The 21,574-nt window shown below is 48.3% G+C and overlaps 2 protein-coding genes across 5 annotated transcripts in view; one reads left to right on the top strand and one right to left on the bottom strand.

The window, feature by feature from the left end:
* The window catches only part of LOC109458176 (acyl-CoA synthetase medium chain family member 1), a 34,466-nt gene extending 19,394 nt beyond the window's left edge, over positions 1-15,072 (top strand). For 2 of the 3 annotated variants that reach the window (XM_074323128.1, XM_074323129.1), the window contains exons 7-15: positions 1,147-1,306; positions 2,087-2,166; positions 4,267-4,390; positions 5,633-5,713; positions 6,166-6,267; positions 11,248-11,375; positions 12,128-12,227; positions 13,128-13,247; positions 14,730-15,072. In XM_074323128.1, the coding sequence (XP_074179229.1) occupies positions 1,147-1,306; positions 2,087-2,166; positions 4,267-4,390; positions 5,633-5,713; positions 6,166-6,267; positions 11,248-11,375; positions 12,128-12,227; positions 13,128-13,247; positions 14,730-14,816 (982 nt within the window). In that variant the 3' untranslated portion in view covers positions 14,817-15,072. The remainder of the gene's footprint in view (positions 1-1,146; positions 1,307-2,086; positions 2,167-4,266; positions 4,391-5,632; positions 5,714-6,165; positions 6,268-11,247; positions 11,376-12,127; positions 12,228-13,127; positions 13,248-14,729) is intronic. The other variant, XM_074323130.1, reaches the window with a different exon arrangement.
* The window catches only part of THUMPD1 (THUMP domain 1 NAT10 acetyltransferase adaptor), a 99,607-nt gene that overhangs the window by 48,364 nt on the left and 29,669 nt on the right, over positions 1-21,574 (bottom strand). Inside the window, exon 5 of one of the 2 annotated variants that reach the window (XR_012493224.1) lies at positions 20,735-20,794. The gene's annotated coding sequence lies outside the window, so the exon portion shown is untranslated. Of the gene's footprint in view, positions 1-20,730; positions 20,795-21,574 lie in introns of those variants that run through there. The other variant, XR_002139152.2, reaches the window with a different exon arrangement.

Genomic DNA, 21,574 nt, shown 5'->3' with positions numbered 1-21,574 from the left:
AAGTCCTATATATTTCCTAACTTATCAACCAGACCAGGGGCAGAGAAGTGGGTATCTGCGAACAGTGGGCATCTGTGCTAATGACCCTCGCACAGCGCCCCCTGGAGGAAGGAGGGTGGGGAGAAGGGGGTGGTTCTGTGCAGCCAGAATGATATAAGCAAAGGCCCAACGATAGAAACAGCAGCATCCACAGAACTACAGAGATTTGAGAATCGCTGGTACTCAGAGTGTCAGGTGAGGGACAAAAGGGAGGAGCTGGAAAGTGCGCGGGACCCAGTCCCACAGGACCGTGTGGGCTGTGGTGTAGTTTGGGGCGCACGAGGGAAACATGGGAGGTACTGACAGGTTTTTAGCACGGGAGAGACCTACTCAGATTTGTGTTTTGAAAAGATCCCTGTGGCTGCAGCATGGAGAATGGGTTGGGAAAACAACAGACTGAGAAGGACCAGTTAGAGGGTCTTAGACTAATTTAGGTGCAAGGTGGTGGTGGCCTGGACAAGGTGCCAAAGACGTGAAGGACGGTGACACATGGGAGAGTGTCGGAGGCACAACAGACGGTGTGCTGGCTACACATGGGAGAGAAGAGGCGGGAAGCAAGGTGAACTCCCAGGTTTCGGGCTGGGACAGTGTCATGGACACGATGACATTCGCTGAAATACAGAGCACACTGGAGAAGAAATAGTCCAAGGCGGCAGAGGTTAGAAGCTGCTGGGACAGAGGTGCCAGAGGAGACGTTCAGTGGACAGCTGGGTCTGAAGCTCAGAACAGACGTCCCCCCGCAAGTAATGTGGGGTGACGGATGTGAGCGGCTCACCAAACCCCACCCCACTAACAGAAAACCTCCTCCAAGCCTCAGCCTGCTAATGGCAGAGTCGTTTGCTCGAGGAGTTAGGCACATAGAGGCCCCTCAGAAGCAGGAAAAGGGGGGTGAAGGAAAGAGCAACCTCCTTTTGGCTAAGTGTTTCCAGTTTCCACTAGACTTTGTCCCAGTGTCCCCAGCCTTAAGGGTCATTGTGGTTGAACCACCTCAAGTCCCACGCGACCAGGACCTGGGGTGGGAGTGAGTCTGGGGCCCAGCACAAACCACAGCCCTTGCTCATACCCTCCCACGGTAACATAGCTGAGGCCACCATTTTTTGGAGTCAGCAGGAACCTGATGCAGCTGAAGACGAGTGACATCTTCTGGTGCATGTCAGACCCAGGCTGGATTATGGCCATGCTGGGGTCCGTGTTGGAACCATGGACAGCGGGGTCTACAGTTTTCATCCATGAACTGACCCAGTTTGACCCGAAGGTCATCGTACAGGTAAGAAGACTAACTTTTCAGTAGGCACAAACTCCCAGAAGAAAACCATGTGTGAAGTTCAGACAGCTGGGCCCTGGTGAGAAATAGCTTACAGAGTAAAGAAGCCCGTTAGTATAACATCACCCAGGTTCTGCAAGGTGCTGAATTTGTCATTGTATCAGAATCACCGGGAATATATATTTTGAGAAATTAAAGCCACCAGCACAAGCTCGGGTCTCCTGGTTCCTGGCTCCTGGGCCAGGTAGCAGGTGTGTGTATCTATGTGTGTGAGTGTGTGTTATCACTCAGTTTAATAAAGTATTTTAAAACAGAGCCCTGGAATTATGATGGAGCTGGTCTCTTTTCCCACGTTTAACATTTACTAGTGGTTTACTTGCCCCTCTGAGCTTCAGTTTTCTCATCTGTATGATGGGAGTTCTCAGTCCTAATAATTACTACCTCATAAGATTGTTGGGAATATTAATGAGACGATACAGGCAAAGTGTGCAACGTGCACAGCCCTGAGGCCGGCACCTAAAAAACACTCAGTGATTGGCAGCAGCTGCTCTTCCTATGGCGCATATGTCGTGGTGATAACTGTCACCGGCTGACGCCTGTAAATCTGTGCCTCCACTCACACCACAGCTTTCCATCTCAGAGGCAGACCGGCCTCTCCAGCTCTCAAAGTCCAGCGCCCCCCGCCGACACACACACACACACAGACACCTAAGAGATCAGAATTTAAATGCTAGTAGTTAATCTTAACATAAAAGTAAAATTCCTTCTCTCCTCACTGTCTAGACAATGGTCAAATACCCCATCACCCAATGCCTTGCTGCGCCCACTCTGTTTCGAATGATTCTGCAACAGAATTCCGCCAGGTACGGTAGAAGTGGCTTGGTCGTAGTAACAACTGTTGGGTAGGATTTGAGGGAATCTGAAGCACTGTGGTCTGACTGTTTTTAACTCCAGTTCCTTGAGGGGTGTGTGTGTGTGTGAACTGTGAGTAGTGACAACTATCAGCCAGCCTAATTAGTTTATTACGCAGGACTCAGAGATCCAATCGAAGCAGTCAGTGTGGGTTTTTCTTTTTTAAACATTTTTACTGTGAAATGACAAACATACAGAAAAATACGAGACATAAATGTACAGAATAAGGAATTGTTGAAAATAAAACAGCTGTGGAACCTGTCATCCAAGTCACAGAACGAGAGCTCTGCCAGCACCCGAGACCATTGCCACTACTGGAAGCCACTGTCTCTTTCATGGTGTTCACGTCTTTATTTTCCCTTATAGTTTACCTCCTAAGGAAACTGCCCTAAACAAATCACGCTATTTTACTTGCTTTTGAATGTTACACGTGTAATTGCACATTATTCTGTAATATCTGGCTCCTTTTGTCAACCTTATATTTCTAAGATGTGTCCACATTACAGCATATTTGCTATAACTAATTTTCATTGCTGCGGCTAATTTGCATCGTTGTATAATATCCTATTTTATGGAAATTCCACATTTTCTTTTATCAGTTCTACCATGAATGGACATTTGGGTCGTTTTCATTTTGGAGAATTCATGCAATTCTAGCACAATTGCCCAGGTGCACATAACCATGCATTCACGTGGCGTTTTTCTAGGAGAGAAACTGCTAGGTGCCCTGGCACTAATTCTGTTTTCCAGAGTATCCAATCAGTGTATGCTCCCATTGTTTCCACACCCTTGGCTATATTTGTTCTGGTCAAAATGTTTCAATGTTCGCCAATCTCATGGATGCACAGGGTTATTTTGTTATAGTCTTGTTTTTGCATTTCCCCGTGCTTGTGGATTTTTAGCTAAGTTGAACCTAGTGGACCTTAAAAGTACCTTTTAGAGAGTCTGAAATGGAAACGGCTGCTTCAAAAATCAGAGCTAACATGCTGTAGACATGGAGTTGAAATAGCCGAGTTCAACAACTACCCTTATAAAGCCCGCTCTGAAATACAACTCGATTTTAATCAGGAAGCCTCAATCTGGCTGGATTCTGTTTCCATCTGTATTTCAAAGCTTATACCACAGCCACTTTTTGCAACATTCCCCAGTAAAAATCCAACCAGGGCACAACGAATGACTCCACTGGACACTCTGCCCACTTTATCTACTCTGGAGAAAGCTCCAGAAGAAAGAGGAAAACATGTCCCGGGGAAGCAGCCCTCCTGTGCATCGCTCTGGACTGTGTACCAGGAGAGGTTGAGAAGGTTGGGAAGGTGAACCAGATGTCAGCCACGTCCCTCCTCCCCAAGAGCTGGCCGGGCTCAGCCTCGTGCCAGCTGCCGCTCAGACCTCAATCACTTCTGCCCATTTCCTTCAGGGAATCCATCCTTACTTTCTGATTGCTTTGGTACTAGTTATGGAAATTTTCATGGGGAATATGGAGGGAGAAGGTGCGGGACGAGGTATGCCTGCTACATGTGTTCACAGCACACTTTTCTGTTCTCCCCCAAACCTCTCGGGGCTGCTACCTGTGACCCATCCTCTTTCCTTACACTCGGCCCAATCTTCCACGACGCCCGACCCCTAACTTGCCTTCTCCACGCAGAAGCACAAAAGCCCTTCGGTTCACAGAACCCCACTCTCCATGGAAGGCCGGAAGTACACCCCGTGATGGTTTATAAAAATCTCTCTCTTAGCCACGTGGACTGCTTCCCTAAGACAAGGTCTGACAAACACAGCTTTACCTTGTGTTACATCCACACCAAATGGAATTTGAAACTCCCTAGTTGGACCCATTAGCGTCACTCCCAACCCACCACCCCCAGGGCCTGAAGAGCTAACAGGGGGCTGACAGGAAGTGAATGACTTGGCCACGGCCATCAGTAAAGTGGCCAGAAGGCAAGTGAGAAAGCCAGGAGGCAGAAGGATGGGTGGTCCACAGGACAATGCTGCGAGCTCATCACACCCGAGGCCTGCTCTAAGGCTCGGCTGATGCCTTGTTGTCCCCTAAGTCTCAGGTTCCCCACCCTGGAGTACTGCTGGTGTGGCGGCGAGGCCCTGCTGCCCGAGGAGCAGCACAAGTGGAAACAAGAGACGGGCATCCCGCTCACCCAGATCTACGGACAGTCAGAAACGGTAGGTGGAGGGTCCCCGCTGGGCCAGTCAGGATGTGCCCGAGCCCCGAGTGTGTGCAGAGGCCCCCCCTGTGTGCACAGCCTCGCTCGTAGCTGAGCACGGAGCCACAGGAGGCTCCAGACTTCCAGGCTCATTGGCCCCCTCGTCAGTTTGCAGACAGACAATTCTCACCCAGCTCATCGACCTTCAAGACACCAGTGTGCTGAAGGCTACTGGGCAGAAACTTAACAAGGGGTCTAGGCCATCGTGCTATGTCCCTGTGATCAGGGGACCGAGAGGTGAGGACCATGGAGGTGCGCTCCAGCAACATGGAGGCCACCACCCCAAGTCCTGCCCACGTCACCATCCCTTCCCAGGGCATTGACCGCAGGGACAGGCCGGAGCAGGCCCCAGGACTTCGTTCCTGGACACTGATGAGGCCAGCACACAGGTTTGACTGGGAGACACTGGCAGGAGCGGAAGGAGCAGAGCCTTTCTTATGTAATACATCAAATACACACACACACACACACACACACACACACGTGCGCACACACACGGTGTGATCCCAAAGAGTGGCACTGAGCAGGCAGGTGGCAGCGCACTCAGACCATCACACCTGTCTGCAGCCAAAAGCACTTCATCAGTGGTGGCCTGAGTGGCTATCTCTCTTCCAACATCCTCGGTCCATTTCTGACACTGGACAGAGCCACGTCCCCCCACCTCCCTCTCCATCACCCCTTTAGCTGACAGAGGAACGACTGCCATCTCAGGACCTATAGCAGAATGGCTGTATTTTAGGGGCTATGCAGGAGGGCAAAGAAAGATTCATCAAGGAGGTAAATCAGGATGGGGCAGTGGTAGCAGAAGGAACGCTCGAAATAATTGCAACACTGTCCTGAGTCGTAGTTGAGGCAGGATTCCTATCACTACTGAACAGCCCTGAGAAAACGTCTGTTAAACGGACCCGTGACCTTCCCCTGCCCAACGGGCACATGCCAGGCAGGCAGTGGGCACTCCACCCCCCACGACACATGCCCACCGCCTGGAGCTCACCTCTTGGCCTCCCCGGAGCGGCTCACAGGCCCAGCCCATGGCCGGCTCAGCAAACGTCTGTGCACGGAACTGGGCTGATGTCGTGAGCCGAGAACTCCGACCTTCGAGCTTCTGCATCAAATGACATCTGTGAGCAGCAGGGATGCTGTATGTGGGTCTTGCTGCTTTGGGATCAGCCTGGACTCTATTGTCTTTCTTTTGTGACAGGGCATAACGTGCAGCACTCCCAGGGGAATGAAGGTCAAGCCTGGTTCCTTGGGGAAATCGATCGCACCGTATGACATCCAGGTCTGGCCCGAACGGCACTGGCTGGGGGCACTGAGGGCGCAGCCGGGACTGGTCCCTCGTGGGACACCGGCCAGCCCAGTTGTCCTTCCTTCTCTCCTCCTTTTTTCCCTCCAACGTCCTGGGGAGGTTTCAGTAGTGCAGCTCCTGGTGACGCCGAGGCCTCACACCAGAGGCCGGGGCAGCTCTTTCCACCAGCGGCTTTCCCTGCTCAGGGTCCTCTCGCCCAAAGACACACTGCGATGTCTGTATATCGGGAAACAAACAGACCCATGACTTGGGTTTCACCAGGGGCTGATTTCAAAGACTTTTGAGTTTTCTTTTGTTTTCGGACAGGGCTCCTCCCCAGGGATCCCCACTGGTGTCACGTGAACAAGTTGGGCAATGCTGGGGGTGGGGGGCAGAAGCGTGGGGGGGGGGCCTGCAGGGTGGGATTCACTGGCCTCTCGCTCCAGGTCATCGACGACGAGGGCAACATCCTGCCGCCCAATACCGAAGGCAACATTGGTATCAGGATCAAACCCACCAGGCCCCTAGGCCTCTTCGTGGGCTACGAGGTAAGGGCGCCCACCTGCCCCCTTCCCGGCCGAGAAGCCTGTAGGGAGCTGAGCCGGTGATGAGGCAGCAGTCTCAGCTCCGCGTCCTGAGTCTCCTTCGCGTCTCCCTTGTTTGCTCCAACTGAAGGAAGCCTGTTCCCATCAGTCTCAAAGCTCACGCTGTGTCCCCACGTCCCTTCCTGTCCTAACCCATCAGGCCATTATGGGTGGACGGATGGATTAGAAAGAAGCCTGGCTTCAGAACCACCAGATTTCGGGGCCGCTGATCTTCTGTGGTTAAGAGGAAGGCTCTGACCGGGTTCAAATCCCACCACCATCCATCCCTCGGAGCCCAACAGGGTGTGAACAAGTCTTTGTAACTTCGCCCAGCTGCCAGGGGGCGCCTCACTTTACAGAGAAGGAAACTGCAGGTTCGAAGAGTTACGTGACTTGCTTGTGTCAAACGGTAGGGCTGGGATTCAAACCCACGTCTCTTGGGCCCCAAACCCCAAAGAAATCTGGGGATTACAGAAAACTGTGAGAGGCTCTAGGAAAACCTGTTGACACTCTTGATCAGACAAATTCTAGCCCTCCTAGGTTAGTAAAGGCCACTAAGGAAATTCTCAGCATCCGAGATTGGCCGTGGAAGCGTGGACAGACCCTGAGACTGAGCTCAGGCTCCATCTGCTTCCTCCAGAAGAAAAGCCGTGGGAGGCTCTCTGGGCATCACTGCTGCCCTCATCCCGTGACCTCCAGGGGGCGCTGCTCCAAGAGGGATGATGCAATCACCCTAAAGCAAACATGCAGGCCTCAGGCTCAGTTCTCAGGGGCACAGTTTTAAGCTGGGATAAAAGAGAAAATAAACACAGACTAACATAGTTATAGATCAGGGATTTTCAACCCTGCCTGCAAGTCAGAGCCATTTGAGGAGTTTTTTGTTTGTTTTGTTTTTAATTAATGCTTGGATCCAACAGAGATTTTGGTTAAATTGAACAGGGCTGGTCCAGGGCTATGACTTCTATTTTTATTTTTTTTAACTGGACATGACCTATATTATTTTGCAAAGATGTCCTCCATATGCTCACACCTAGTATCCCATTTCACATGCTGCCATGACAACGAAGTGGAATTGCTGGGTCACACCTATGCTTAACTTTTCAAGAAACTGTCAACATGTTTTCCATGTTACTGCATCAGTTTACATTCACATCAACAACGCACAAGGGTTCCAGTTTCTCCATATCCTTCCCCACACTTGCTATTTTCAGGGTTGGGTTTTAGTTTCGTTTTGTTTGGTTGTAGCCACCCTAGTGAATGTGAAGTGGTATCTCATTATGATTTTGATTTGCATTTTATCTTCTCTGCAGAATTGTCTATTGAAGTCCTTTGCCTATTTTTTTTTTTAACTTTTATTTATTTAAGTGTGTTTTTCCGGGACCCATCAGCTCCAAATCAAGTAGTTGTTTCAATCTACTTGTGGAGGGCGCAGCTCACAGTGGCCCATGTGGGGATCGAACTGGCAACCTTGTTGTTAAGAGCACTGTGCTCTAATCAACTGAGCTAACCAGCCGCCCCCTTTGCCCATTTCTTAATTGGGTTGTTTTGTTATTGCATGGTAAGAGTTTTTTATTCTGAATATTAACATTCTAGATATTAATCTCTAATCAGATATATGCTTAGCAAATATTTTCTCCCATTCTGTGGGCTGTCTTTTCACTCTCTTGATAGAATCTTTGGATGCACAAAGTGTTTTAATTTGATAAAGAACATTTCATCTAGTTTTTTCTTTCACTGTTTGTCCTTTTGGTGTCAATAAATCATTGCCAAATCCAAAGTCATGAAGATTGTCCCCTCTGTTTTCTTCTAAGAGTTTTATCATTTTCAGCTCCTATGTTTAGGGTTCTTACCCGTTGTGAGTTAATTTTTGTATGTGGTGTGAAGCAGCTTCATTCTTTTGCATGTGGGCATTCCAATTTTCCCAGCATCGTTAGCTGAAAAGACTGTCCTTTCCCACTGAATATCTTGGCATCTTTGTCTAAAGCAATTGACAATATATGTGAGGGTTTCCTTCTGGGTTCTCTATTCTACTCCCATGGTCCATATGTCTGGTTTTATGCCAGTTTCACACTGTTTTGATTACTGTATCTTTGTAGTAAAATTTTGAAATCAGGAGTATAAGTCCTTGAACTTTCTTCTTTTAAATAAAAAACTGTTGGGGCTATTTGGGATCCCTTGAGATTTTATATGAACTTTAGGATGGGTATTTTTATTTCTATAAAAAACACCACAGATTTTGACAGGGGTTGCTTTGAATCCGTAGATCACTTTGGGTAGAGCTGCTGTCTCAATATTAAGTCTCTAGTTAATGAATGTGGAAGGGCTTTCCATTTATGTGTCCTTTCATTTCTTCAGGCAATGATTTTTAGTTTTCAGTGAAACCTTGAACTTTCTTGACAAAATTTATTCTTAGTATTGTATTCCTTTTCGTGATACTGTCAATAGAATAGTTTTCTTAATGTCCTTTGTTCATATATAATTTTACTGCCTTCAATTAGTTCTTTGTCCATTTTTTTTCTCTTAGCTCCTTGGCCATATTTCACACACTTTTTTTTTTTTTTCCAGCAGTGGTCACCATTTTATCTTATTTTATAAGCATAGTTGGTATACATTATATTAGTTTCCGGCGTATAATATAGTGATTTGACATTTATATACCTTACAATGTGATCCCCTCACTAAGTCCAGTGACACGTTTCAGTGATTTGTCTCGTGAGTCTGATGTCTGGACTTCCTCAGGCATAGTTTCTGTCAATTAACTTTATTTCTTTGAATGAACCATGTCTCCGGTTTCTTTGTAGGCCCCACGATTTCTCTGTTGAAATTTGGGCCTTTCACTGTAATAATGTGGTCACTCTGGAAATCAGATTCTCCCACTTCCCTCGGGAGGGAGGTTGCTGGAGTGGTTTCTTTTGTTTTTTGACTGCTGAGGCTATAGTCATAGTAGTCCTTTGTTTTGAGACTGCCTTTTTATGTGTTCGTTGTTTTTGCAAAGGCTGTTGTTTGTTATGCGTGATCATTGAAATTTCTGATCCTTTAGCTCATGTTCAGTGAATGGTTCAGAGGTTTCCTTGAGTGCCAGGAGTGCAAATGAACAAAGAAAAACATGAACAACCACAGAAAGGAGCGAACGAGCAGTACACATGGGCTCTGTGCTGGGGGCCTCCTTCACCACTCAGCTGAGCTCACTCTGAGCCCAGGAACCAGGAGCCTGAGCTGAAAGCTGAAGGTCTTGAGACTTTTCTGAGAGCTGCATCTGGCCTGGACCGGTGCACGGCTTTCTAAACTCCCCCGTGTCCACATCTGTCTTGAATATCCTAGATTCCCCCCAAAATCTCAGCCCAGCTTCTCATCCAGACCTGAAGGCCAACTGGATCTCTCCCATAATCTCTGGCCTTGGGCATCTTTAGTTTTGTAGTCGGCCTGGTAACTTCTAGGAGCAGTGCCTCTGCTTTCCCCACTGGTATTCTGACTTCTGTGAAGGGAATGCAGTTCGTCAGGTATCCCCAGACAGTTAGACCACAAGCACACAATCACTATTATTTTACTTTAGAATATTTGTTTAAAAAAATTTTTTTGATCGAAGCCAATTATAACCACAACTATAATACACACAAAACGACTTCCTTAAGCCCCGGGTAAATCCTGTTCTCACTAAAAGATCTAATCTTGAAACGGAGCTTCCTCTTGGAACTTCCAGAGCATTTCAAAACACGTCAGATGGTCTCCTTGATATAATCAGAACAACTGGAAGGAAAGCTTGCAAAAAGTGATGGGATTCAGTGTTTTTCTTTGAATGTTTTTTACTGGAACCTCTTACGATCATTTCGTATTCCACAAGAGGGATGACCCCAGCACATTGCTTAGAGGCAAAGTGCACACGCTGTAGAGCAAGAATTAAATTCAGATACCAGGCCTCCCCCTGACCAGCTGAGTGACTCTGAGCGTTATTCGCCTCTCTGAGCGTCAGTTTCCTCTTCTGTTAAATGGGCTAGAGACGGGTCATCCTCACACCACATCTGTGCACGAACGTTCATTGCAGCTTTATCCATAACAGCTAAATGCTGGGAAGAACTCAGATACCCTTCAATGAGTGAGTGGCTGAACAAACTGCGGTTCGTCCCTGACGGGAAATACCGTTCAGCAATAAATAGGGAAACGTACTGGTGGACACAACCACCTGGATGACTCTCGACGGAATCATTCTGAGTGAAAAAAGAGCCCGTCCCAAAAGGCCACATAGGTGATTTCGCTTAGGTACCATTCTTAAAAATGACAAACTATAAAGACGGAGAAAAGATCAAGGGATGTGGAGGGAGGAGGCAGAGGGAAGAGGAAGCAGGGGTTGGATATAAATGAGCAACACGAGACATTGCACTGACTGAGCTGCTAGATGCACAAACCTACACAGGAGATATAATTGCATAGGGACTAGATCCTCACACACACACACACACACACCGCTGACTACAGGGGAAAAAATGAGAAAACCTGAGTAAGATTGGAGTATTGAAGCGACCGCAATATTCTGGTTCTGAACTATAGTTTTGCAAGATGTGACCATGGGGGGAAATTGGGTGAAGGGTACATGGGATCTCTCTGTTACTTCTAATCGCATGCAAATCTATAATGATCTTAAAAGTTGAATTACTGGCTTCATAGACTTTCTGTGAGGATGACCGGAGGCAGTATTTGGAGAAGAAAACTCAGTCAGCAAACGTTTACTGACACCTCCCATCTGTGCAGCCACCGTGTGACAGATCAAGTCAGTAAGATTCTGTCCACTCATTGACCGGTAACATGCACTGAGTGTTTGGATGGAACGAGAATGGACTCAGAGAGATTAAAACACTTGCGGAGGTTCAACCCCAGATCCTAGCCCCAGGTTGCAGCTAAACGTCTCTGAACGCACTGCCTCCCACAAGAGTCCCTTTCTCTTTGCAGGATGACCCAGTGAAGACAGCCAAAGTTGAGTGTGGGGACTTCTACAACACTGGGGACAGAGCAACTATTGATGAAGAGGGCTACCTCTGGTTCTTGGGGCGGAGCGATGACGTCATCATTGCGGCTGGGTAGGTGTGGTTGAGCGGGAGCCAGGAGCTATCCCTGAGCGCCGGTGGGGTCTAGCTTGCCTAGCCATTGCTCCGTGCATTGGGGATGGCACCCTCTGAAGAGAGCCGTGTATACAGGGCCCTGGCCCAGGTTCTCTGTGCACCGCCTTCAACTCCTGCATCCAGAAGAATCCACCAGAAAGTTCAAGAAGGTCTGGAAGTGCAACCACAATAAGATGTTGGGGGGTAGGGAATAGAATGGGGAAGGGAGACCTTGTTTTGGTACCTATTGGTTGGGGAAAATTATTTGTGAAAGTTCTCTCCTTCGAGTGTTGTAAAACCCAGTAGATGCCATTGTTATGCCCATTTCACAGATGAGAAAAACTGAGTCACTGACCAGCGAAGTAAATTGCCTAAAGTTTCGAAGCTAGTACAGAGTGACGCCCAGATGTGAACCGAGACAGTCCGGGGAGCTAGCTCCCTGCGCCAAGCCCCAGGGCCCCGCGAGGACAGCTTTCCCCCTGGTCCCTCACCAGAGGCAGTGAGGGGAGAAGCTCAGGGAGCGTGTGAGCCTGGTGTTCCTGACACCGGAAAGCCCAGGTCTCCACGTTTTGGTCCCACTACACAGCCTTTTCACAGACCTCTGGCTTCTCGTGACAGTTGCCCTTTGTGCCGGGGAAGTTGTGACCTTCTCAAACGTGAGATTGGAGGGCCCGGGTCATTCCAGCCCTGGCACCTGCTCGGAATCAGAGAAGGAACTGTTGGTCCCGCAGGTACCGGATCGGGCCCTCAGAGGTGGAGAACGCCCTGGCGGAGCACCCGGCGGTGGCTGAGTCAGCTGTGGTGAGCAGCCCGGACCCGCTCCGAGGGCAGGTGAGGACCACGCGGAGGTCATCGTGTGTGCGCGTGTGTGCGTGTGTGTGTGTGTGTGTGTGTGTGTGTGTGTGTGTGTGTGCTGGAAGGCGGGCGTGGCGCGGGGGAAACTTCTAGACCACACCTACCCAGACTCTGCCTAGGGTGGAGGAAGGGCATGGTTGGTGTGCGTGGGGCATTTATACTGTGTGGCCAGCAGGAGGCACTGTTGGCCTCACCTGTGCCTGAAAATAGAGGGTGAGGAATGTTTTAATAGCAGCTAATATTCAGTGCACCCTTACTATGTGCCGGCTCATTTAACCCTCACACAACCGAATAAGTTAAATCTTCTTATTCTACCTTTCTGTAGGTAAGGGAACAGGCAAACAGAAGTTAAATGACTTGCCCAGATCACACAGCGGTGGGGCTGGGATGGGAATCTGAGCAGTCTGGTCTAGAGCCTGCATTCCTTGGGTCAACAAGTATTTATTGAGCACCTACTATGTGCCAGGCCCTGTGCAATTAAAGGGGATATGAATAATAATATAAAAATAATAACTTAGCAACAACTGTCAAATACCCATAAGGTTCAAGTCAGAGAACTGAACATAGAACAATAGTAAAAATGATAAGTAAAAATGAAGTTACACCAGCTGCAGGTTTTATATGTACTATCTCGTGGAATCTGTACATAAACCCGAAGAGGGATGACCCTGTACTGTCCCCAAGCCACAGAGGACTCTGAGGTTAAGTAATTTCCAAGGCAGAGTGGAAATTGAGCGCGTTGGCATTTCAACTTGCTCCTGTCTTTTTCCAAAGGCTCAAGGGTCAACTTGTTTTTCCAGTCATTAGATAAACATTCACTCTGTAAACTAGATGGTTGGCTGGCACTCACCCCGAGCCTCTGGTTCTGCACTGCAGGTGGTGAAGGCGTTTGTGGTCCTGACCCCCCAGTTTATGTCCCAGGATCGGGAGCAGCTCACCAAGGAGCTGCAGCAACACGTGAAGTCAGTGACAGCCCCGTACAAGTACCCAAGGAAGGTGAGAGAGGGCAGGTGCTTCCTCCTTTCCTGTGCTCTGCGGCCCTGAGTCTGGGAGGGTGGCCGGGGCGAAGCTTAAACAGCCGACAGAACTAGCATTTTCCTCTGCAGAAGAAGCAATTTGGCTTATGGGTGGAGTAGAGCCAACTGAATTAGATGGAACCTCTATCCTGTGTCCAAAACCCTAAAGGAATCCATTGCTGGCACGATAACCTGAGGGCAAAAAAAATCAGACAAGTGCCCACGCTACCCTAGAAGTTATTTAAAATCTTTGACAATTTGAAAAAAATTCCAATTTAGCAGCTTCCAAACTATTTTTAAACATGGTTCATACCAGGAAACATATTCGCTATTGCAACTCAATACGTATTCACATGCAGAACAAATGAATGCTAACGAAATGATATTTATCCTTACAACATGCCATCCACTCTGATATTTTTTTATTCTACTTCGTTAGTTTTAAATGCTGTCTGCAAATGACAAAAATGTCCAATAGAGAAATGATTACATTATTTGTGAAATTTAATATTATCCTCTCATTTAAAATGATGATGCAGCTTTCATTTTTAACTTAAAGATATCACAATACAATATTAAGAAAAAAAAGTGGGCTATGAAAGAATATACATTATATCATCCTATTTGTTTAAAAACAAAGTTTGCAAGGATACATATGCCAAAAAGGTAACCTTTCCTTCCATTGCTATAATACTTTGCTACATTGTCTGAACGTTTATAGTCAGTACCTATTGTAAAGCTAAGCAGCTCACCTTTACTGAATAGTTACTCCCTGTGCCAGGCCCTGGATTCAATGCTTTACATGCATTACTACTTCATTTAATCCTTTCTACAACCCGAGATGGTCTAATCATCCTGATTTATGGACAGGACAGTGAGGCTCAGAGATGCAACGTAAATTGCCTGAGATTAGAGTTGATAAAAGGCAGAGCTGGAGCTCAAACCCACGTGTAGCAACAAAGTTCTTGCTCCCGATGTTAGCTCTACTGCCTCCAGCATGGAAGATGTGTACCAGTTAGGACCAGCCAGATGATATTGTGGGTAACAAACAGCCCCAAAGCCTTAGCGGCTTATTCTAAGGAAGGTATGTATCTTCCTTGCTCATGTTCTGTGTCCACCATGATCCTCTTGGGACCAGGACAGATGAGCAGCCACCATGTAGGTACCTGCCAGGTGCTATCAGAGATGGACAGAGAGGGTGGCCAGTGTCAATGCTTCCAGACTCTTCCGTTAGAGGTGACATGCTTCACCACATTTCATTAGTCAAAGCATGTCACAGGGCTGCAGCCAACTTCCGGGGGCCAGGAGGACAACCTGACATACTTGGTAGGCCCCGTGTGAAGGCCACCACATAAGTGCCAGCCTGTCTGGGGGACTGTGCAGGGGTAAAGGAGGGGACTGGGGGGCTGGCAGGAAATGACTGCGCGGCTCAGCCAGGATGGTTTGCTTTTCTCCCCACCAGGTGGAGTTTGTCCCCGAGCTGCCCAAAACTGTCACTGGCAAGATTAAAAGAAATGAACTTCGGAAAAAGGAGTTTGGTCAGATGTAAATGGCCATCAGCTCAGAACCCGCTTCTGAGTGTGACTGGGGGTCAATCCCTGGCTGCCTCAGTTTCCCCACTCTGGTGGGGGTGTTGAGAGAGTTGATTTGGAAGGGTCCCAGACTGGCCGCATTCCAGCCCTTTTGTTCTTTTAAATTAACATCGGTCACTAGCCTACCTCCAAGTCTCCTGTCCCTCCGATTGCCCAGGTGAGCGCTCAGATTGGGGCTGGAGGTAATAAAATACTGATGTTGTCATCACCGGATACCCTGTGTTGTGCCTTCGTTCTGTACACGAGCTTGTGCTAAATGCGGTCCCTCCATAGTTCTCCTCAACCCACAGCGGAGAGAGCACGGGGCCCGATGCTCCCCTCCTGGCCCGTGTTCCCGGTGGCCCTGCACGTCCGGCAGAGGACCAGACCCAGAGATCCACAGTGATGCTCCAAGCAGCCCCAGGTCCCTGCCTCTGCTGGACCCCAGCCTCAGCCCCACATGGGTGAGGGAGTGACCCACTCTCCAGGGCCTCAGTTTTCCCCCAATGGCAGCCTGTGATCCAAGCAGCTGACCTAGGAGGCCAAGTGTAGATTCTCTCTATCCTGACATTTCTTCCAGGAATCCAGGATCGCTCAGCTCCTCCCCAGGGGCCCAGAGTCCTCCCCAGACAGCTCCCCTCCACACTTTATAACTCTCTTCTGCTCTCAGCCTTCCCTGCCCATGGCCTAGGGTCCCGTGAACTGACCGTTCCCTCCATCCATCCTTGGAGCCTGCGATGGGCCCATCAGGGGGGCACCAGAGGCAGGAGGGGCGGGGACGCAAGGGACTCAGTCTGGATCCTTCCTCTCTGAGTTTTACTAGTGATAACAGATTACCAGTTCTATTCATGCAAGACACATGCCCCAAAGTGTGTGTGTGTGTTTGTGTGTGTGTGTGTGTGTGTGTGTGTGTGTGTGTGTTGATTTGAAAGGGTCCCAGATTGGCCCCAAAGTGTATGCATGTGTGTTATTTTGTTGCTAAAAAGTCTCCTAAAAATTAAAAACTCCAAGTCCATCAATGGAAAGTATTCCTTTAGATATACATATTTTTTCCTCAGTATAAAGGGTCTAACAAGGCAGCTGATACTAGAAGACTAAAGAATACCCACATGCAGACCACCCATTGCTCCTTAGGAGGAAAATGCATTTGCGAGCCAAGCGAGGGCAAAAGGAAAGTCCCCAGAACAAGAGTTTTCTAACAAATGTTGAGAAAACTCCCATGTTCCAGGCATTACCCAAAGTGCTAGAGACGGAACAGTAAGAGAGCAGATCCAAACCCTTCCTGTGTGAGCGTCTGTTCCCACGGGACGAGGGAAGATGATGGCACGGCTCCAACAGCACTGGACCAGAAGAAACTCGCCCTGTTTCTCATGACCTGAGCATCCAGCCAAGTAAATGAGGAGCACGGCGAACCAACAACCCTTTCACCTTAATATTCAGAGTAAAGTCTGAAGCAACATGTATGGTAACCTAACCCACAGCATCTGGGGCCCTGAAACCCAGGTCATTCATTGGGCTTAAACTCTTAAACACTGGTTTTCTATTTCCTTTCATGGGCAACAAGAGTTCTTTCTTCCTCTGGCTGCACCTGGGGTCCGGCCCACTGGCCTAGAGAAAGTGGAGTCGACGTTTTGATCACTTCAGGTAGCACCTAAGGTTCCCTTCACCCCCTTGGGAGTCCCTGAAGCTCTGATTCTCCTAGGCGATTATCCAATCTGGCCAGAAGTCTCAGCGGGGAAGAGCTTGAAGGCCATGCGACCAACCATGCTTCTAACTTGAATATTCACATGGAAAATACTGCAGCTCCTGGCTAGCTATTGGCTATCGTGCCATCAGTTCCAAGGGGGATGAAGATGGTGACAGCCCCACCCCTATATATTTTACCCAACTACTATGGGCTGCTGTGTATCTATTATATCCTGTCTGTCCAATAGACCCTGTCTATCTCCAGAAGCCTGGGCAGAGTCTGATACAAAGGACGTTCATTAGTAAACACCTGAGGAGTACATGTACCCTAAGTAATCATGGGCTTCCACCAAATACGGAGACATACAGACACGTAATGCTCATGAACAAAAGCAGAAAGGTCAGTTCAACTCACTGCCTCCCATCACACGCTATAATGGCTAAACTGTTCCAGTCACTCTTCTAATGCCTCGCTATGAGGCCAAACCTGCTTAGTCATTCTGACATTCGTCAAGCACAACAGCAAGTGACGGCTGATTAACTGGTCATCGAGTGCCACTGCTCACGAAAAGAAACCAGGAGAAAAGGCTGATTTAGGAAACTGGACAGGCAGTGGTACCAGAGGAAGCTGGGAGATCTTACAGCGCCCGCCAGCGAGCAAGCTTTCAAAGACGGATGGGGTCATGTCAAAAGGTCATGGCCAAAGGACACAGACGCCAGGCTGACGGCGCTCCCTTCTGGGGACAATCTGAGCCATACACAAACACTGTGTGTGCATACGCATGTATACACAACTATACGTGCTCATAATCATACATTAAAATTTATATGAAAGGATCAAGCATTAAAATAAGACGTGGTCCTGGGCAACTACTTAACCTCTCAGAGTTCCAGTTGCCTCACTTATAAAATAATGATACCAGGAGTGCCTACTTGTCAGGATTTGGGGAGGATTGCACAAAATAATAGCATATGGGATCCCGGGAAATTAGAAAGTACTGCACGCTTGTAAAGGATAGCTGTTATTACTATGTGGACCGTTTCCAAGTGAAAGAGATCTCTGAGGCTTTCTAAACTTCTAGCTTCTGGGTCGGTGTGTTTATAAGCCCGTGAGGAGTGATTCAGCGTTCTCAGCCTGTGCTCCCAGCAGCTGACCCAAGGGGCCAAGTGTAGATTCTGACGTGATTCTCATCTGCCCCTCGAAGCCTATGCTGGGTTATAGTTACTGTAGTTCCTCACTCACCAGGGAGGGAGCACACGCCCCAGAGGCCCAGCTAATGATGTGAGCTGCACGTCCATACGCCCCCTGGGGTCTCCTGCATAACGAGGTCCCTGGTGCTATCGTCACTAGACGAAATCATGGCCCTTCCAAAAGCGCCGTCAGAGGGCTGGTGGCAATCTAATGGTGGTGACTTGCTGTCTTGCCTACCTAGTTTAGGCAAGAGGCTCCCACAGGGCACCTGTAGAAGCCAGTGAGAAAGCTCAGTGTACACACTGCCCCTTGTAGGAAGGACAAGCCAGCTCTTACAATCCACGTGAAGCACGGGAAGGCCTTGGAGATGCACAGAGGGTTAGATGCCTCCCGAGGGACCGGGGCTGGACCACTCAGCTCCAAATTTTGGGCAGAAGTACTAAGGGAGAGAAAAGCTGAGGGATGGAATTCAGGAGCAGGTCGCCCCGGAATTCGGGATTTTCCTTTTTCACGACGCCCCTGAAGGAGAAGACTGAGAACTGGCTCACATGCCCGGCTTCCGGCCCTGAGACTGGTGGACAACAAGCACTGGATGAGTGAGGCAGAGGAGGATGGCAAGAGCTCAGGTTTGGGGGTGCCTAACCGAGACGGCGGACAGGAAATCACTGACGACTGTCTATTAACTATACCGGCCGCTGACTGTCTGTCTCCTTCAACTCTATGAACATATACATGTGTGTGCTTTTCCATAAGATATTCCCTTACTTTTCGTATCAATGAAATATACCCAAAAAAGACTTCCATGTAGTTTTTTCAATGTTAATGTCCCCTATTTCGTCTTTCCTTTTGAATTAGAAAATGCATTTGAATATTAGCATCTGTCAATTACCAGTCACTCTACAGGAGCCTGACTTCTTTACCGTTACCTATTAATGGGAGTGCCTGTCACTTTGTTTAGCTAGGTTCTTTGATGAAGCAGAAATTGTCTTAACGACGATTGTTAAAAGCCTTAAATATATATGGATTAGTCCAACAATTAAAAAAAAATAATAAGTGAGGCAGATATCTAGAATTGTCTGCCCAGTAACCAGCTTCTTGGAAGAGCTGATCTGCTCGATTCTATGACCACCGTGGTAGCTTCCATGCTTTTTCTTGACCCCACCCCCACTCTGGCTTCTGTCGATTGGTCCTTAATCCAACCCAAAGCTCTTCTCCACCATTTTTCAAAGTATCCATAAAATCATCAAAGTCTTGCATGGCAGGGGCTTTATGATGCAAAACCTGGGAATTAACAAAGGCCCATGTTTTCTACCATGTGGAGAAAGCCAATTTCCAGGGAAAGAAAATGCAATCAGCGCACACAGAGAAGCAGAGATGACAATGACGTTTTTCCTAAGGACTTGACGAGCTGCACCCTCATCGTCCCATGGTTTGGCTGATCAACGCATTCTTTTTTTTTTTTTTTAAGTTTTTATAATTTTATTGAAGTGCCCGTCAATAGACAATTGGATAAAGAAGATGTGGTCCATATAATACAATGGGATATTACTCAGCCATAAAAAGAATGAAATTTTACCATTTGTGACAACCTGGATGGACCTAGAGGGCATTACGCTGAGTGAAATAAGTCAGACAGAGAGAGACAAATACTATATGATCTCACTTATATGTGGATCCTAAAACACAAAATAAACGATCAACATTCTTGATTCCGCAAGCCAGTACCTCCTTCCCTAGCCCCACGCTGTCCAGCCTGGGATGCTGTCACTTACAACCAAGAGTCTGGACCAATACGGTTTGGGTTCCTCCAGTTTCACGTGGGCCAGAAACAGAGTTCAGCATCCCACCAATCCTTCTATTTCACGTCTGGAACAGACCCAACTCCCACGCTCCCCTGGAATCCTCACTCACCCGAGTACCCGTCCGAAATGCCTCTTATTTACAGAAACATTTAACGGCTCCCACGTCTCCTCTCCACCACCACCATCACCAGGGTCTAATTAACTACTGAAAGCTGTTCACACGACACATGCAACCCTTCCGTGCACTAACTTATTCACACACCTCTCCCAAACCAGCACGTGATGTCTTCCAGGAGAGGTGCCATGTCTCACTCATCCATGACACCCAGTTCCTAGAGCGCGGCCTGAAATACTGTAGTGATTCCATGTTTCCCTGGCCTGTCTCTCTGCGGGGGTAACATGGTCCTTATCGGGCACCCCGACTATTTGAACAAGGTATCAATCCAACTCCCAGCTCAGCAGAGTCTCTGGACTTAGCTGCTGTGTTCCACTTACTTCTCTGCTCCCGAACCCTTCAGAGAATTTGCTTTTATCAAACTGTATATTGCTGAAATGCTATTGGCTTGGGTACACAATGAACTCACGAGGAACTCACTGCTGAATTTAGTGTAAGAATGGTACCAAAGATGAGGGTCCCGGGAAGATGAAGGAGGAAACGCTCCCTCTGGTCTAACTATAAGGAAAAGGTGAGATTTTTCTAGGCAGCGGGTCTGTATGTGTCTTAGGGACATCGCGTGGGCCTGGTCTTTTTTGATTCGTCAGCATATTGTTTTACGTAACTGGGATCAGAGTATGTCAGGCTATAGCCAGGCCTGTTACACTAAAACTTAAGGAGGCCCAACGGCACAGCAAGACACTCGTAGGACAGTAGGACACAGATGTGTGCACTACGGCATGTCAAGAATTTCCTTTTGGGATGAGAAGGCAGCTTGTTGGCAGTGGTGTCCTCGAGCGGCCTCTTGCCGGCTCACAGGGCCAAATGTACACATCTCTTCCCAGCTCTGCGTTGGCTGATCTCACCCTAGAGCGTGAAAAGTCAGCATGAAATCAGCCCGGAGGGGAGAACTGACACCATGGAAATTGGCAAATACTGAACATCAGACTTTCGGGTTTTGTTTTGTTTTGTTTTGCCCGAAGGCCCGTTGCTGACCCTTTACCAGCGCACCACTGCCCTTGCCCGAGAGGACCAGCCCGCCAGCGTTCCATCGTCCCTTACCTTTGCCGCTCCACGCCGCCTTGGTCTTGGTATATTCTTTGCATTGCTTGTCTCTCGGTTCTGTAGTAAAACAAAGTGAAAGTAACTTTAGCCCTGGCTGAGCTGTCATTTTCCTCCATCCTCAACCTTGCATCAAGAGTACACGGTATAACATTTTCTACAGCGTTTTTTCCTAACCTATTGATTTTCATTTCATTCAGTTGCATCTTGTATGTGTTCTGCTCAGACAGACTAGAAACAAATTAATAATAAATTGTCGCTGTTGTCATTATTGATCGAAAGCTCAAAAGCACAGAATGAAGTCAAAACTTCTTTGCCTGGCAGCTGAGGTCCTCCATGACCCGTCTTTTTAACTTTATGACCCACCATCCGCCAACACAGAGCTTTGCACTAAAAACCTGTTTAACACCCTCCTTGACAGAACCTTCTCCATCTTGCCGTCCTCTCTGAGGCCTAATCGGCCTCCTTTCTACCTGCTCAGTCTTGCCCCTCTCCGAAGCCCAATTCAAGTTTCACCTCCTCCAAGAGGCACCACCACCAGCTCACCCCACAGTGAGCTCTACTGTTTCTGAGCCCCTTTAGGGGGGCAGAATGTGCAAGGGAGGGGGGCACAACCATCATCGGTCGGGCCTGTGCTATTTACCAGGTGCTGTACCAGGGCTGCCCTCCTCTTACAAGGACCGCTGTGATGACATCAGGCCCACCCGGATAACATGGGGTCATCTCTCCATCTCAAGATCTGTAATTTACACCTACAATGTCCCTTTTGCCATATAAGGTCACATATCCACAAGTGCTGGGGATGGGGGACATGCAGACCTTTGAGGGGCCCTCATTTAG

Source organism: Rhinolophus sinicus, linkage group LG18, assembly GCF_036562045.2.
Source record: "Rhinolophus sinicus isolate RSC01 linkage group LG18, ASM3656204v1, whole genome shotgun sequence".
Taxonomy (NCBI): Eukaryota; Metazoa; Chordata; class Mammalia; order Chiroptera; family Rhinolophidae; genus Rhinolophus; species Rhinolophus sinicus.
Note: the sequence above shows the minus strand (reverse complement) of the source record. Positions and strands in the feature narration are given on the sequence as shown.